At 42.1% G+C, this 18,734-nt stretch overlaps 1 protein-coding gene across 38 annotated transcripts in view; it reads left to right on the plus strand.

Moving 5' to 3' along the window:
• The window catches only part of LOC118382080 (mucin-5AC-like), a 37,875-nt gene extending 19,487 nt beyond the window's left edge, over nt 1–18,388 (plus strand). For 7 of the 38 annotated variants that reach the window (XM_052464527.1, XM_052464537.1, XM_052464538.1 and 4 more), the window contains 14 exons: nt 2,894–3,145; nt 3,749–3,810; nt 4,009–4,169; nt 6,081–6,144; nt 9,366–9,666; nt 10,273–10,334; nt 10,534–10,694; nt 13,158–13,711; nt 14,312–14,373; nt 14,573–14,733; nt 16,596–16,942; nt 17,084–17,145; nt 17,292–17,446; nt 17,790–18,388. In XM_052464527.1, the coding sequence (XP_052320487.1) occupies nt 2,894–3,145; nt 3,749–3,810; nt 4,009–4,169; nt 6,081–6,144; nt 9,366–9,666; nt 10,273–10,334; nt 10,534–10,694; nt 13,158–13,711; nt 14,312–14,373; nt 14,573–14,733; nt 16,596–16,942; nt 17,084–17,145; nt 17,292–17,446; nt 17,790–17,890 (2,505 nt within the window). In that variant the 3' untranslated portion in view covers nt 17,891–18,388. Of the gene's footprint in view, nt 1–507; nt 570–768; nt 930–2,843; nt 3,146–3,748; nt 3,811–4,008; nt 4,170–6,080; nt 6,145–6,986; nt 7,049–7,247; nt 7,409–9,322; nt 9,667–10,272; nt 10,335–10,533; nt 10,695–13,157; nt 13,712–14,311; nt 14,374–14,572; nt 14,734–16,595; nt 16,943–17,083; nt 17,146–17,291; nt 17,447–17,789 lie in introns of all 38 variants that reach the window. The other 31 variants (XM_052464549.1, XM_052464550.1, XM_052464535.1 and 28 more) reach the window with 27 other exon arrangements.
• The last annotated feature ends 346 nt before the right edge of the window (nt 18,389–18,734 follow it).

Genomic DNA, 18,734 nt, shown 5'->3' on the forward strand with positions numbered 1-18,734 from the left:
ACAACCAATTTCAAATTAAATTAAAAATAGGAATTTTGTTTGGCACATTTTGATAATCTCAACAAATTACTTTTAGTGAAATGATCATGTGGATTTCATTATAGGACCCTGTATTTTTAAACACACATTCAAACATTCATACCAGGAAGTGAAAGTTTGCTAAACAGAATATCATTTATCACAGATAATAGTACCAATTGTGCATAACATGGGAAATCACAAGACTGTAAAATGTTGTTGACCTCTAAAACAGCATTTTAGAATAATGAAATTATTGAAATATTGTTTTATATTTTTAGAATTTCTTAAAAAATATCCTCTACCAGGCAGATGAGTTGCCCATTAATTAGAGGAATGCTTTTTAGTCAATGCTAGCTATTATGGATAATGGAGAAATGTTGCTCTGGGATTTGTTTTGAGCAAATAGAATAATATTTTCATATTCATATCAGTATTTACTGTCTGCCACATGTCACTGAATAACTCTTTATCATTTTTGTTTTTCAGCTTGAGCCTCTGTTTAAGGCACAATTCCCAAACTTCATAAGACTGATTGTGGTGGGTTTCAGGTCAGTAAGCTGTAACACTCAATATACAAAGTCAGTAACATTTATAAACCTTTTGTATACCCAGTGTAATTTATTTGTAAATCAGTATTACCATTAAACAGTTTTAAATATCTAGTACAACAGTTTACTGCTATCAACAACCACCAAACTAATGATAAAAAATAAAATATTCGGTCTATGCCTTGTTTTGTCACCCCAGGAATGGTTCCATCATCACAGACACCCAGCTGGAGTTTGCTGCCGCTAACACAACTGCTAATGCGACCACACCTTTTGCTGAGGCTGTGGCTACTACTCTGAAGGCTGCGATCACCAATGGAAGTTTGAGTATCAACATCTCAGCCAATTTCAAGATTACTGGTCAGTTCTTGCACACTTCTACATTATACATTTAGTCAATAAGGCACGAGGGGTGTGGTATATGGCTAGTATACCACGGCTAAGGGCTGTTCTTAAGCACGACGCATCGTGGAGTGGCTTGACACTGCCCTTATCTGTGGTATATCAAAATCAAATCAAATTGTATTTGTCACATGCGCCATACAGTGAAATGCTGTAAGGCGCCGGTACGGAGTCAATGTGCAGGGGCACCGTTGTTGAGGTAATATGTAAATGTAGGTAGAGTTATAGATAATAACAGAGAATAGAAGCATTGTTCCAGGGGTGGGGGCAATGGTAGCAGTCTGGGTAGCCATTAGATTTGCTGTTCAGGAGTCTTATGGCTTGGGGGTAGAAGCTATTTTAGGAGCCTCTTGGATCTAGACTTGGCGCTCCATACCGCTTGCCATGCGGTAGCAAAGAGAACCGTCTATGACTAGGGTGGCTGGAGTCTTTGACAATTTTTAGGGTATTCCTTTGACACCGCCTGGTATAGAGGTCCTGGATGGCAGGAAGCTTGGCCCCAGTGATGTCCTGGGCTGTACGCACTATCCTCTGTAATGCCTTGCGGATGGAGGCAGAGCCGTTGCCATACCAGGCAGTGATGCAACCTGCCAGGATGCTCTCAGTGGTGCAGCTGTTAAACCTTTTGAGGATCTGAGGACCCATACCAAATCTTGTCAGTCTCCTGAAGGGGAATAGGTTTTGTCGTGCCCTCTTCATGACTGTCTTGGTGTTCTTGGACCATGTTAGTTTGTTGCTGATGTGGACACCAAGGAACTTGAAGCTCTATACCAGCTTACACTACAGCCCCGTTGATGAGAATGGTGGCGGGCTCGGTCCTCCTATTCCTGTCGTCCATAATCATGTCCTTTGTCTTGATCAGGTTGAGGGAGAGGTTGTGTCATTGCACAACACGGTCAGGTCTCTGACCTCCTCCCTATAGGCTGTCTCATCGTTGTCGGTGATCAGGCCTACCACTGTTGTATCATCAGCAAACTGAATGATGGCATTGGAGCCTGAATGCCAAGCGTCACGTCGGGAGGAAACCTGGCACCATCCCTTAGGTGAAGCAAGGTGGTGGCAGCATCATGCTGTGGAGATGTTTTTCAGCGACAGGAAGACTAGTCAGGATCGACAGAAAGTTTAACGCCGCAAACTAGAGAGAGATCCTTGTTGAAAACCTTCTCCAGAGCACTCAGGACCTCACACTGGGACGAATGTTCACCCTCCAACAGGACAACGACCCTTAGCACAAAGCCAAGACAGTGCAGGAGTGGCTTCGAGACAAGCCTCTGTATGTCCTTGAGTGGCCCAGCCAGAGCCCGGTCTTGAACCCGATCGAACATCTCTGGGAAACCTGAAAATAGCTGGAGAGCAAAGTTCCCCATCTAACCTGACAGGGCTTTAGAGGATCTGCAGAGAAGAATGGGAGAAACTCCCCAAATACAGGTGTTCCAAGCTTGTAGCGTCATATCCAAGAAGAAGCGAGGCTGTAGTTTCTGCCTGAGGTACTTCAACAAAGTATTGAGTAAGGGTCTGAATACTTCTGTAAATGTGATATTTCAATTTTTTATTTTTAATACATTTGCAAACATTTTTAAGAACATGTTTTTACTTCGTCATTTTGGGGTATTGTGTGTAGATTGATGGTGGGGGAAAAACTATGTAATCCATTTTAGAATAAGGCTGAAATGTAACAAAATCGGGAAAAAGTCAAGGGGTCTGAATACTTTCCAAAAGCACCACAAGATTGCAACACTATTTTGCAACAATGTGTGTTGTAATCAGCAAGAAATTAGTGTTCTACTGAGAAAATATTATGCACGAGATGGTGGACACGGAAATGTAATACAGATGTGGATTCATTATATAAATGCATTCACTGTTTTTCAGTAAAACCGACTCCATCCGCAGCATCTCCCACCACAACTGGAAATGAAACGACAACAACCACAGCTGTCAAAACCACAACAACAGCTGCCAACACTACAACCACAGCTGTCCCCAAAACAGCCACAGCTGCAACAACTACAACAATAGCTGCCCCCACAACAACCACAGCCGCTCCAACTACAACGCCCTCACCCCCAGTTGTTTTTGACCTGGTATTCAGATCAGATGAGGTTTTCAGTCCTGCTCTGACAAATACCTCTTCACCTTCGTTCCAGAATCTTGTAACGAAGACAATTCAAGCGGTAAGATCCTCGTTTACCATGCAATAGGAAAGTACCAGGCATCACAGTAATGATTTAAATTAAAGGCAGCTCATCTGGGCCATTGAGCATGCTTTGACAACCAATTTCAAATTAAATTAAAAATAGGAATTTTGTTTGGCACATTTTGATAATCTCAACAAATTACTTTTAGTGAAATGATCATGTGGATTTCATTATAGGACCCTGTATTTTTAAACACACATTCAAACATTCATACCAGGAAGTGAAAGTTTGCTAAACAGAATATCATTTATCACAGATAATAGTACCAATTGTGCATAACATGGGAAATCACAAGACTGTAAAATGTTGTTGACCTCTAAAACAGCATTTTAGAATAATGAAATTATTGAAATATTGTTTTATATTTTTAGAATTTCTTGAAAAATATCCTCTACCAGGCAGATGAGTTGCCCATTAATTAGAGGAATGCTTTTTAGTCAATGCTAGCTATTATGGATAATGGAGAAATGTTGCTCTGGGATTTGTTTTGAGCAAATAGAACAATATTTTCATATTCATATCAGTATTTACTGTCTGCCACATGTCACTGAATCACTCTTTATCATTTTTGTTTTTCAGCTTGAGCCTCTGTTTAAGGCACAATTCCCAAACTTCATAAGACTGATTGTGGTGGGTTTCAGGTCAGTAAGCTGTAACACTCAATATACAAAGTCAGTAACATTTATAAACCTTTTGTATACCCAGTGTAATTTATTTGTAAATCAGTATTACCATTAAACAGTTTTAAATATCTAGTACAACAGTTTACTGCTATCAACAACCACCAAACTAATGATAAAAATAAAATATTCGGTCTATGCCTTGTTTTGTCACCCCAGGAATGGTTCCATCATCACAGACACCCAGCTGGAGTTTGCTGCCGCTAACACAACTGCTAATGCGACCACACCTTTTGCTGAGGCTGTGGCTACTACTCTGAAGGCTGCGATCACCAATGGAAGTTTGAGTATCAACATCTCAGCCAATTTCAAGATTACTGGTCAGTTCTTGCACACTTCTACATTATACATTTAGTCAATAAGGCACGAGGGGTGTGGTATATGGCTAGTATACCACGGCTAAGGGCTGTTCTTAAGCACGACGCATCGTGGAGTGGCTTGACACTGCCCTTATCTGTGGTATATCAAAATCAAATCAAATTGTATTTGTCACATGCGCCATACAGTGAAATGCTGTAAGGCGCCGGTACGGAGTCAATGTGCAGGGGCACCGTTGTTGAGGTAATATGTAAATGTAGGTAGAGTTATAGATAATAACAGAGAATAGAAGCATTGTTCCAGGGGTGGGGGCAATGGTAGCAGTCTGGGTAGCCATTAGATTTGCTGTTCAGGAGTCTTATGGCTTGGGGGTAGAAGCTATTTTAGGAGCCTCTTGGATCTAGACTTGGCGCTCCATACCACTTGCCATGCGGTAGCAAAGAGAACCGTCTATGACTAGGGTGGCTGGAGTCTTTGACAATTTTTAGGGTATTCCTTTGACACCGCCTGGTATAGAGGTCCTGGATGGCAGGAAGCTTGGCCCCAGTGATGTCCTGGGCTGTACGCACTATCCTCTGTAATGCCTTGCGGATGGAGGCAGAGCCGTTGCCATACCAGGCAGTGATGCAACCTGCCAGGATGCTCTCAGTGGTGCAGCTGTTAAACCTTTTGAGGATCTGAGGACCCATACCAAATCTTGTCAGTCTCCTGAAGGGGAATAGGTTTTGTCGTGCCCTCTTCATGACTGTCTTGGTGTTCTTGGACCATGTTAGTTTGTTGCTGATGTGGACACCAAGGAACTTGAAGCTCTATACCAGCTTACACTACAGCCCCGTTGATGAGAATGGTGGCGGGCTCGGTCCTCCTATTCCTGTCGTCCATAATCATGTCCTTTGTCTTGATCAGGTTGAGGGAGAGGTTGTGTCATTGCACAACACGGTCAGGTCTCTGACCTCCTCCCTATAGGCTGTCTCATCGTTGTCGGTGATCAGGCCTACCACTGTTGTATCATCAGCAAACTGAATGATGGCATTGGAGCCTGAATGCCAAGCGTCACGTCGGGAGGAAACCTGGCACCGTCCCTTAGGTGAAGCAAGGTGGTGGCAGCATCATGCTGTGGAGATGTTTTTCAGCGACAGGAAGACTAGTCAGGATCGACAGAAAGTTTAACGCCGCAAACTAGAGAGAGATCCTTGTTGAAAACCTTCTCCAGAGCACTCAGGACCTCACACTGGGACGAAGGTTCACCCTCCAACAGGACAACGACCCTTAGCACAAAGCCAAGACAGTGCAGGAGTGGCTTCGAGACAAGCCTCTGTATGTCCTTGAGTGGCCCAGCCAGAGCCCGGTCTTGAACCCGATCGAACATCTCTGGGAAACCTGAAAATAGCTGGAGAGCAAAGTTCCCCATCTAACCTGACAGGGCTTTAGAGGATCTGCAGAGAAGAATGGGAGAAACTCCCCAAATACAGGTGTTCCAAGCTTGTAGCGTCATATCCAAGAAGAAGCGAGGCTGTAGTTTCTGCCTGAGGTACTTCAACAAAGTATTGAGTAAGGGTCTGAATACTTCTGTAAATGTGATATTTCAATTTTTATTTTTAATACATTTGCAAACATTTTTAAGAACATGTTTTTACTTCGTCATTTTGGGGTATTGTGTGTAGATTGATGGTGGGGAAAAACTATGTAATCCATTTTAGAATAAGGCTGAAATGTAACAAAATCGGGAAAAAGTCAAGGGGTCTGAATACTTTCCAAAAGCACCACAAGATTGCAACACTATTTTGCAACAATGTGTGTTGTAATCAGCAAGAAATTAGTGTTCTACTGAGAAAATATTATGCACGAGATGGTGGACACGAAATGTAATACAGATGTGGATTCATTATATAAATGCATTCACTGTTTTTCAGTAAAACCGACTCCATCCGCAGCATCTCCCACCACAACTGGAAATGAAACGACAACAACCACAGCTGTCAAAACCACAACAACAGCTGCCAACACTACAACCACAGCTGTCCCCAAAACAGCCACAGCTGCAACAACTACAACAATAGCTGCCCCCACAACAACCACAGCCGCTCCAACTACAACGCCCTCACCCCAGTTGTTTTTGACCTGGTATTCAGATCAGATGAGGTTTTCAGTCCTGCTCTGACAAATACCTCTTCACCTTCGTTCCAGAATCTTGTAACGAAGACAATTCAAGCGGTAAGATCCTCGTTTACCATGCAATAGGAAAGTACCAGGCATCACAGTAATGATTTAAATTAAAGGCAGCTCATCTGGGCCATTGAGCATGCTTTGACAACCAATTTCAAATTAAATTAAAAATAGGAATTTTGTTTGGCACATTTTGATAATCTCAACAAATTACTTTTAGTGAAATGATCATGTGGATTTCATTATAGGACCCCTGTATTTTTTAAACACACATTCAAACATTCATACCAGGAAGTGAAAGTTTGCTAAACAGAATATCATTTATCACAGATAATAGTACCAATTGTGCATAACATGGGAAATCACAAGACTGTAAAATGTTGTTGACCTCTAAAACAGCATTTTAGAATAATGAAATTATTGAAATATTGTTTTATATTTTTAGAATTTCTTGAAAAATATCCTCTACCAGGCAGATGAGTTGCCCATTAATTAGAGGAATGCTTTTTAGTCAATGCTAGCTATTATGGATAATGGAGAAATGTTGCTCTGGGATTTGTTTTGAGCAAATAGAACAATATTTTCATATTCATATCAGTATTTACTGTCTGCCACATGTCACTGAATCACTCTTTATCATTTTTGTTTTTCAGCTTGAGCCTCTGTTTAAGGCACAATTCCCAAACTTCATAAGACTGATTGTGGTGGGTTTCAGGTCAGTAAGCTGTAACACTCAATATACAAAGTCAGTAACATTTATAAACCTTTTGTATACCCAGTGTAATTTATTTGTAAATCAGTATTACCATTAAACAGTTTTAAATATCTAGTACAACAGTTTACTGCTATCAACAACCACCAAACTAATGATAAAAAATAAAATATTCGGTCTATGCCTTGTTTTGTCACCCCAGGAATGGTTCCATCATCACAGACACCCAGCTGGAGTTTGCTGCCGCTAACACAACTGCTAATGCGACCACACCTTTTGCTGAGGCTGTGGCTACTACTCTGAAGGCTGCGATCACCAATGGAAGTTTGAGTATCAACATCTCAGCCAATTTCAAGATTACTGGTCAGTTCTTGCACACTTCTACATTATACATTTAGTCAATAAGGCACGAGGGGGTGTGGTATATGGCTAGTATACCACGGCTAAGGGCTGTTCTTAAGCACGACGCATCGTGGAGTGGCTTGACACTGCCCTTATCTGTGGTATATCAAAATCAAATCAAATTGTATTTGTCACATGCGCCATACAGTGAAATGCTGTAAGGCGCCGGTACGGAGTCAATGTGCAGGGGCACCGTTGTTGAGGTAATATGTAAATGTAGGTAGAGTTATAGATAATAACAGAGAATAGAAGCATTGTTCCAGGGGTGGGGGCAATGGTAGCAGTCTGGGTAGCCATTAGATTTGCTGTTCAGGAGTCTTATGGCTTGGGGTAGAAGCTATTTTAGGAGCCTCTTGGATCTAGACTTGGCGCTCCATACCGCTTGCCATGCGGTAGCAAAGAGAACCGTCTATGACTAGGGTGGCTGGAGTCTTTGACAATTTTTAGGGTATTCCTTTGACACCGCCTGGTATAGAGGTCCTGGATGGCAGGAAGCTTGGCCCCAGTGATGTCCTGGGCTGTACGCACTATCCTCTGTAATGCCTTGCGGATGGAGGCAGAGCCGTTGCCATACCAGGCAGTGATGCAACCTGCCAGGATGCTCTCAGTGGTGCAGCTGTTAAACCTTTTGAGGATCTGAGGACCCATACCAAATCTTGTCAGTCTCCTGAAGGGGAATAGGTTTTGTCGTGCCCTCTTCATGACTGTCTTGGTGTTCTTGGACCATGTTAGTTTGTTGCTGATGTGGACACCAAGGAACTTGAAGCTCTATACCAGCTTACACTACAGCCCCGTTGATGAGAATGGTGGCGGGCTCGGTCCTCCTATTCCTGTCGTCCATAATCATGTCCTTTGTCTTGATCAGGTTGAGGGAGAGGTTGTGTCATTGCACAACACGGTCAGGTCTCTGACCTCCTCCCTATAGGCTGTCTCATCGTTGTCGGTGATCAGGCCTACCACTGTTGTATCATCAGCAAACTGAATGATGGCATTGGAGCCTGAATGCCAAGCGTCACGTCGGGAGGAAACCTGGCACCGTCCCTTAGGTGAAGCAAGGTGGTGGCAGCATCATGCTGTGGAGATGTTTTTCAGCGACAGGAAGACTAGTCAGGATCGACAGAAAGTTTAACGCCGCAAACTAGAGAGAGATCCTTGTTGAAAACCTTCTCCAGAGCACTTAGGACCTCACACTGGGACGAAGGTTCACCCTCCAACAGGACAACGACCCTTAGCACAAAGCCAAGACAGTGCAGGAGTGGCTTCGAGACAAGCCTCTGTATGTCCTTGAGTGGCCCAGCCAGAGCCCGGTCTTGAACCCGATCGAACATCTCTGGGAAACCTGAAAATAGCTGGAGAGCAAAGTTCCCCATCTAACCTGACAGGGCTTTAGAGGATCTGCAGAGAAGAATGGGAGAAACTCCCCAAATACAGGTGTTCCAAGCTTGTAGCGTCATATCCAAGAAGAAGCGAGGCTGTAGTTTCTGCCTGAGGTACTTCAACAAAGTATTGAGTAAGGGTCTGAATACTTCTGTAAATGTGATATTTCAATTTTTTATTTTTAATACATTTGCAAACATTTTTAAGAACATGTTTTTACTTCGTCATTTTGGGGTATTGTGTGTAGATTGATGGTGGGGGAAAAACTATGTAATCCATTTTAGAATAAGGCTGAAATGTAACAAAATCGGGAAAAAGTCAAGGGGTCTGAATACTTTCCAAAAGCACCACAAGATTGCAACACTATGCTGCAACAATGTGTGTTGTAATCAGCAAGAAATTAGTGTTCTACTGAGAAAATATTATGCACGAGATGGTGGACACGAAAATGTAATACAGATGTGGATTCATTATATAAATGCATTCACTGTTTTTCAGTAAAACCGACTCCATCCACAGCATCTCCCACCACAACTGGAAATGTCAAAACCACAACAACAGCTGCCAACACTACAACCACAGCTGTCAACACCACAATCACAGCTGTCAACACCACAACAACAGCTGCCAACACTACAACCACAGCTGTCCCCAAAACAGCCACAGCTGCAACAACTACAACAATAGCTGCCCCCACAACAACCACAGCCGCTCCAACTACAACGCCCTCACCCCCAGTTGTTTTTGACCTGGTATTCAGATCAGATGAGGTTTTCAGTCCTGCTCTGACAAATACCTCTTCACCTTCGTTCCAGAATCTTAAAACGAAGACAATTCAAGCGGTAAGATCCTCATTTACCCTGCAATAGGAAAGTACCAGGCATCCACAGTAATGATTTAAATTAAAGGCAGCTCATCTGGGCCATTGAGCATGCTTTGACAACCAATTTCAAATTAAATTAAAAATAGGAATTTTGTTTGGCACATTTTGATAATCTCAACAAATTACTTTTAGTGAAATGATCATGTGGATTTCATTATAGGACCCCTGTATTTTTTAAACACACATTCAAACATTCATACCAGGAAGTGAAAGTTTGCTAAACAGAATATCATTTATCACAGATAATAGTACCAATTGTGCATAACATGGGAAATCACAAGACTGTAAAATGTTGTTGACCTCTAAAACAGCATTTTAGAATAATTAAATTATTGAAATATTGTTTTATATTTTTTGAATTTCTTGAAAAATATCCTCTACCAGGCAGATGAGTTGCCCATTAATTAGAGGAATGCTGTTTAGTCAATGCTAGCTATTATGGATAATGGAGAAATGTTGCTCAGGGATTTGTTTTGAGCAAATAGAACAATATTTTCAAATTCATATCAGTATTTACTGTCTGCCACATGTCACTGAATCACTCTTTATCATTTTTGTTTTTCAGCTTGAGCCTCTGTTTAAGGCACAATTCGCAAACTTCATAAGACTGATTGTGGTGGGTTTCAGGTCAGTAAGCTGTAACACTCAATATACAAAGTCAGTAACATTTATAACCCTTTTGTATACCCAGTGTCATTTATTTCTAAATCAGTATTACCATTAAACAGTTTTAAATAGCTAGTACAACAGTTTACTGCTATCAACAACCACCAAACTAATTATAAAAAATAAAATATTCGGTCTATGCCTTGTTTTGTCACTCCAGGAATGGTTCCATCATCACAGACACCCAGCTGGAGTTTGCTGCCGCTAACACAACTGCTAATGCGACCACACTTTTTGCTGATGCTGTGGCTACTACTCTGAAGGCTGCGATCACCAATGGAAGTTTGAGTATCAACATCTCAGCCAATTTCAAGATTACTGGTCAGTTCTTGCACACTTCAACATTATACATTTAATCAATAAGGCACGAGGGGGTGTGGAATATGGCTAGTATACCACGGCTAAGGGCTGTTCTTAAGCACAACGCATCGTGGATTGCCTTTACACTGCCCTTATCTGTGGTATAACAAAATCAAATCAAATTGCATTTGTCACATGCGCCATACAGTGAAATGCTGTAAGGCGCTGGGACTGGGTTAATGTGCAGGGGCACCGTTGTTGAGGTAATATGTAAATGTAGGTAGAGTTATAGATAATAACAGAGAATAGCAGCATTGTTCCAGGGGTGGGGGCAATGGTAGCAGTCTGGGTAGCCATTAGATTTCCTGTTCAGGAGTCTTATGGCTTGGGGGTAGAAGCTATTCAGGAGCCTCTTGGATCTAGACTTGGCGCTCCATACCGCTTGCCATGCGGTAGCAAAGAGAACCGTCTATGACTAGGGTGGCTGGAGTCTTTGACAATTTTTAGGTTATTCCTTTGATACCGCCTGGTATAGAGGTCCTGGATGGCAGGAAGCTTGGCCACAGTGATGTACTGGGCCATACGCACTATCCTCTGTAGTGCCTTGCGGATGGAGGCAGAGCCGTTGCCATACCAGGCAGTGATGCAACCCATCAGGATGCTCTCAATGGTGCAGCTGTTAAACCTTTTGAGGATCTGAGGACCCATACCAAATCTTGTCAGTCTCCTGAGGGGGAGTAGGTTTTGTCGTGCCCTCTGCACGACTGTCTTGGTGTTCTTGGACCATGTTAGTTTGTTGCTGATGTAGACACCAAGGAACTTGAAGCTCTATACCAGCTTATACTACAGCCCCGTTGATGAGAATGGTGGCGGGCTCGGTCCTCCTATTCCTGTCGTCCATAATCATGTCCTTTGTCTTGATCAGGTTGAGGGAGAGGTTGTGTCATTGCACAACACGGTCAGGTCTCTGACCTCCTCCCTATAGGCTGTCTCATCGTTGTCGGTGATCAGGCCTACCACTGTTGTATCATCAGCAAACTGAATGATGGCATTGGAGCCTGAATGCCAAGCGTCACGTCGGGAGGAAACCTGGCACCATCCCTTAGGTGAAGCAAGGTGGTGGCAGCATCATGCTGTGGGGATGTTTTTCAGCGACAGGGACTGGAAGACTAGTCAGGATCGACAGAAAGTTGAACGCCGCAAATGTAACGGATGTGAAACGGCTAGCTTAGTTAGCGGTGCGCGCTAACTAGCGTTTCAATCGGTTACGTCACTTGCTCTGAGACCTTGAAGTAGTAGTTCCCCTTGCTCTGCAAGGGCCGCGGCTTTTGTGGAGCGATGGGTAACGATGCTTCGAGGGTGACTGTTGTCGATGTGTGCAGAGGGTCCCTGGTTCGCGCCCGGGTATGGGCGAGGGGACGGACGTAAAGTTATTCTGTCGCCATTGATGCTGTTGACCCGGATTACTGGTTGCTGCGGAAAAAGGAGGAAGGTCAAAAGGGGGGTGAGTGTAATGGATGTGAAACGGCTAGCTTAGTTAGCGGTGCGCGCTAACTAGCGTTTCAATAATTTACGTCACTTGCTCTGAGACCTTGAAGTAGTAGTTCCCCTTGCTCTGCAAGGGCCGCAGTTTTTGTGGAGAGATGGGTAACGATGCTTCGAGGGTGACTGTTGTCGATGTGTGCAGAGAGTCCCTGGTTCGCGCCCGGGTATGGGCGAGGGGACGGTCTAAAGTTATACTGTTACACAAACTAGAGAGAGATCCTTGATGAAAACCTTTTGCAGAGCACTCAGGACCTCACACTGGGACGAAGGTTCACCCTCCAACAGGACAACGACCCTTAACACAAAGCCAAGACAATGCAGGAGTGGCTTCGGGACAAGTCTCTGTATGTCCTTGAGTGGCCCAGCCAGAGCCCGGTCTTGAAACCGATCGAACATCTCTGGGAGACCTGAAAATAGCTGTAGAGCGAAGTTCCCCATCTAACCTTACAGAGCATTAGAGGATCTGCAGAGGAGAATGGGAGAAACTCCCCAAATACAGGTGTTCCAAGCTTGTAGCATCATATCCAAGAAGAAGCGAAGCTGTAGTTTCTGCCTGAGGTACTTCAACAAAGTACTGAGTAAGGGTCTGAATACCTCTGTAAATGTGATATTTCATTTTTTTTAAATACATTTGCAAACATTTTTAAGAACATGTTTTTACTTCGTCATTATGGGGTATTGTGTGTAGATTGAGGGTGGGGGGAAAACTATGTAATCCATTTTTGAATAAGGCTGAAATGTAACAAAATCTGGAAAAAGTCAAGGGGTCTGAATACTTTCCGAAAGCACCACAAGATTGCAACACTATGCAGCCACAATGTGTGTTGTAATCAGCAAGAAATTAGTGTTCTACTGAGAAAATATTATGCACGAGATGGTGTATACGAAAATGTAATACAGATGTTGATTCATTATATAAATGCATTCACTGTTTTTCAGTAAAACAGACTCCATCTGCAGCATCTCCCACCACAACTGGAAATGCAACAACGACAACCACAGCTGTCCCCACAACAACCACAGCTGTCCCCACAACAACCACAGCTGCCAACACTACAACCACAGCTGCCAAAACCACAACCACAGCTGCCAACACTACAACCACAGCAACCAACACTACAACCACAGCTGCCAACACTACAACCACAGCTGCCCAAACCACAACCACAGCTGCCAACACTACAACCACAGCTGTCCCCACAACAGCCACAATTGCCAACACTACATCCACATCTGCCAAAACCACAACCACAGCTGCCAACAATATCACCACAGCTGCCAACACTACAACCACAGCTGTCCACAAAACAGCCACAGCTGCCAACACTGCAACCACAGCTGCCCCCACAAAAACCACAGCCGCTCCAACTACAACACCCTCGCTCGCATTTGTTTTGAACCTGGTATTCAGATCAGATGAGGTTTTCAGTCCTGATCTGACAAATACCTCTTCACCTTTGTTCCAGAGTCTGGCAACGAAGACAATTAAAGCGGTAAGATCCTCGTTTACCATGCAAAAGGAAAGTACCAGGTATCCACAGTAATGATTTAAATTAAAGGCAGCTCATCTGGGCCATTGAGCTTGCTTTGACAACCAATTTCAAATTAAATTTCAATTTTGTTTGGCATATTTTGATAATCTCAACTAATTACTTTTAGTGAAATGATCGTGTGGATTTCATTATAGGGCTCCTGTATTTTTTAAACACACATTCAAACATTCATAGCAGAAAGTGAAAGTTTGCTAAAACAGAATATCATTTATCACAGATAACAGTACCAATTGTGCATAACATGGGAAATTACAAGACTGTAAAATGTGGTTGACCTCTAAAACAGCATTTTAGAATAATGAAGTTATTGAAATATTGTTTTATATTTTTAGAATTTCTTGAAAAATATCCTCTACCAGGCGGATGAGTTGCCCATTAATTAGAGGAATGCTGTTTAGTCAATGATAGCTATTATGGATAATGGAGAAATGTTGCTCTGGGATTTGTTTTGAGCAAATAGAACAATAGTTTCATATTCATATCAGTATTTACTGTCTGCCACATGTCACTGAATAACTCTTTATCATTTTTGTTTTTCAGCTTGAGCCTCTGTTTAAGGCACAATTCCCAAACTTCATAAGACTGATTGTGGTGGGTTTCAGGTCAGTAAGCTGTAACACTCAATATACAAAGTCAGTAACATTTATAACCCTTTTGTATACCCAGTGTCATTTATTTCTAAATCAGTATTACCATTAAACAGTTTTAAATATCTAGTACAACAGTGTACTGCTATCAATAACCACCAAACTAATTATAAAAAATAAAATATTCGGTCTATGCCTTGTTTTGTCACCCCAGGAATGGTTCCATCATCACAGACACCCAGCTGGAGTTTGCTGCCGCTAACACAACTGCTAATGCGACCACACCTTTTGCTGATGCCGTGGCTAGTACTCTGAAGGCTGCGATCACCAATGGAAGTTTGAGTATCAACATCTCAGCCAATTTCAATATTACTGGTCAGTTCTTGCACACTTCAACATTATACATTTAAGCAATAAGGCATGAGAGGGTGTGGTATATGGCTAGTATACCACGGCTAAGGGCTGTTCTTAATAACCTCTTAGAGCTACCCCTCTATACTGCCCCCGTTGGAGAAAGTGCATACCCATAGTAAACTGAAAATATTTTTTCACAAAATTGCTAATATATGCATATAAAAAAAATATTATTGAATAGAAAACACTCTAAAGTTTCTAAAACCGTTTAAATTATGTCTGTATGTAAAGCAGAACTCTCAGGGCAGCCTTTCTCCCAAACTCTCTCTTGTGAAGAGAAAAGTTGGGTCAACTTTGACGTCATGGCCCCCACCCTTCCCAGGCAGCTACCGATCCAGGAACAGTCTCTATCTGTTCAGCGCGATGTCAGATTTCAAATGGCACGTTCATTGTGAGAATCCCACGAGCCCTGCACGTTTGGCGGGCGAAATTGCTCGTGTCCCTCTGAAAAACATGCACTCTATTGCGCGCGGCCGATTTGGAGTACGTCTTTTTCCATGATCCAGCATTTGAAGCTGGTTTGTCTGTTAGCGCTGCTCTTTGTTCTACATGCTAAAACCATCATAAAGCTCGATTTTGCACATCGTTTGACCAGTTTAATCGACAATATGTAAATTGGAAGTTTTGATGCGCAAGAGTGCTGGACCAGAAGTAATTTTTGATGCATTTTTTCAGGCGCATGTACATTTCTTGTTTACCTTTTATATTGGCGACGTTATTGTCCGGTTGAAATATTATAGATTATTTAGGCTAAAAAACAACCCGATGATTGAATATAAACATTGTTTGACATGTTGCTATGAACTTTACGGCTACAGTTTGGATTTTTTTGTCTGATTGTTTTGACTGAGTTTGAGCCTGTGGATTACTGAAGAAAACTGCGCTAACAAAAGTTAGTTTTTTGGATATAAAGAGACTTCATCAAACAAAAGGAACATTTATTGAGTAAATTAATGTATTCTGATTAACACCATATGAAGATCATCAAAGGTAAGGGATTAATTGTATCTCTATTTCTGAGTTTTGTAACGCTTCTGCTTGGCTGGTTACTGTTCTGGGCTAGGTATGTCCTGGGCTAGGTATGTCCTGGGCTAGGTATGTTCTGGGCTAGGTATGTTCTGGGCTAGGTATGTCCTGGGCTAGGTATGTTCTGGGCTAGGTATGTTCTGGGCTAGGTATGTTCTGGGCTAGGTATGTTCTGGGCTAGGTATGCTTTCCCCGAAAAGCATTTTCTAAATATGACACTGTGGTTGGTTAAACAATAAGTTAATCTTTAAACCTATTTAAAATATGTTTTGTTTTCTGAATTTTTATAATGATCACAGCAACATTAATTGTATTTGTTTATTTACAGGGGACAATGCACATGAATCAACATCAATATTACAATAATGTAACATCCATGTAAATGTGTCAGCCAAAAACAAATTTGCACCCAGGCAGCTAAGGACAATTACACAGCCACAATACAAATACTCACTAAAACAATACAAAATAGTCATTAGGATATTTTAGCCATTAGGATAATGTAGCCATCCGCATTAGGAGACGTCCTAAATGCCTCCTATGATGAGTGAGTGTGACGTTGCAAAAACAAAAACAAATTACATTTGGGACGTCTGCCCCTGAAAGGCCTGTGCCCTGACTACGGCACATCAACACATACAATTATGCACTACTGTGCTGCAAAACTGTGTGTGGTAATCCGCAAGGAATTTGTATCCACAGAGAAAAAGATTATGCACAAGATGTTAGAAATGGTATACATTCAAATTAAATACAGATGTTGATTTATTATATGAATGTATTGATTTGTTTTTCAGTCCAAGCTAATCCAACGACAGCAGCTCCCACAACAACCACAGCTGCCCCCATAACTATCACAGCTGCCCCCTTAACTATCACAGCTGCACCAACAACAACCACAGCTGCACCAACAACAACCACACGTGCAGCAACAACAACCACACGTGCACCAACAACAACCACACGTGCACCAACAACAACTACAGCTGCCCTACAAACAACCACAGCTGCCGTTGCCCCGACAACCACCGCAGCCCCAAATGTTTTGCTTCTAGTGTTCAGTTCAGATGAGACCTTCACCGAAACTCTCTCAAACAACACCTCGCAAGCTTTCCGGGATCGGGCTACTACTATAAAAAACGCGGTAAGGTCATTTTTTGCAATCAAGCACCAAATAGAGTTTGTAAAGTTCGTTGATTTCAAATTTCCGAGCTATGAACCTTCTAAGGTCTGTGATTTCTGTCTTGATCCTGAAGTCTTCATACCATCTCTTTTTGCTTTTCAGATTGAGCCATTCTATCGCAAATTCTTTAGAAGTTTCATTCAGCTTGTTGTGTTGAGTTTCAGGTGAGTGGCAGCCTGAGTTCAATAATGATCTGGGTGTTCTTCTAATAGATGCACAAATTGTCCTTTTTCCAATTTACTTCAGCCACTTTTTAGGGACTGTGCCACTTTTTTTAACCTTAGCTCTATTCCTTGTTTTGCATTCACAGACGTGGGTCCGTCATCACAGAATGCAGAATGGAGTTTGGACCTACTGGTAACGGGACTGCACCCACTGCTAATTCGGTGAAAGATGTTCTGGTGGAAGCAGTCAACAAAGGGAATATAGATATCCGTATCAATGCCAGCTCCATCGTTGTCAGCGGTCAGTTCAACACATCACCTACTGATATTTCTGACATGTCACGCTCAACATTTCACCACAATCATAGCTGCCCATCTTCATTCTGCGTCACTTCACTATACCATGCACTTGACATAAGGGGGCACAATGTCACTCTATTCAGAGCAACACATAGCAAGTCAGACAGGGACACAGTTGAACATAAATAAACCAATTACGGCAGAAAGGACTAGTGTCTAGTGTTCTTTACCGTCACTTTTGTCTTAAACTCACCCAGGCAACTCTTGTTCAGATAGTGATGATGATTATAAATTGTACATGTGTTTCAAGTGTTTTAACGGGAATCCCATTTTTATGTCCACAGTTCTAAGCTCATCCATGTCTCCAGTGGTAAACAGTGTGTTTTCCTCTTTTGGAATGACCCTGGTTTTCCTGCTGCTGTCTGCTGCAATGCACAGACTTTAAGACCAGGACAAACCAACTCATTTGCAACCCTGCACCTGACTACACATGTAACTCTTTTATTTTTTATTTTTTTTATCACATAGCCCTCTTTTTCCAGTGAAATATCTCTATAGCATATGCATATTAGGATCCAGCTCTGTCATTCACATGAAATTATGTTTGTTTAATCCTAGATGCTCTTTAACGTAATGTTAAACCTATTGTACAGGAATGGATGCGTAAGCAGATTTCGTTTGTTTGGTTATAGCCCATAGTAAAATATGATGTAGAGCACGTTTGATAATACATTGAGTGTATTCATAGAGTAAACCTTTTTAGTGGAATGAATTTCAACATGGAGTTAATGAAGGCAGGGCAAACAATGAAACCCGACCTGAAGATAATCCCAACCATCAAAATCACCCATTATCACTATTGTGAGAATATGTCTGCGTTAATACAATTATCCCTTGTGTTTACTGTTGATTTGATGAAAATAAAAAGGAAACTTTGGAAGAACTTTCACTTGTCATTCTTTTTTTTTTACTGGTCCAAGAGAAATCTAGAAATGTACTCGTTATTACTGTTACGTTCGTCGATGGAAGGATCGGACCAAGGTGCAGCGTGGTAGGCGTACATTTTAATTTATTAAATGAACACCGAAAAAACAACAAATACGAAACGTAACGTCTAGTAGGGCTAAACGGCACAGTACCAAAAACAAGATTCCACAAACAACAGGTGGGAAAAGGCTGCCTAAATATGATCCCCAATCAGAGACAACAATTGGGAACCATACCAGGCCAACATAGAAAATAAAAACTAGAGTACCCACCCTAGTCACATCCTGAACTAACCAAAATGG

The sequence above is a fragment of the Oncorhynchus keta genome, chromosome 16 (genome assembly GCF_023373465.1).
Source record: "Oncorhynchus keta strain PuntledgeMale-10-30-2019 chromosome 16, Oket_V2, whole genome shotgun sequence".
Classification (NCBI taxonomy): domain Eukaryota; kingdom Metazoa; phylum Chordata; class Actinopteri; order Salmoniformes; family Salmonidae; genus Oncorhynchus; species Oncorhynchus keta.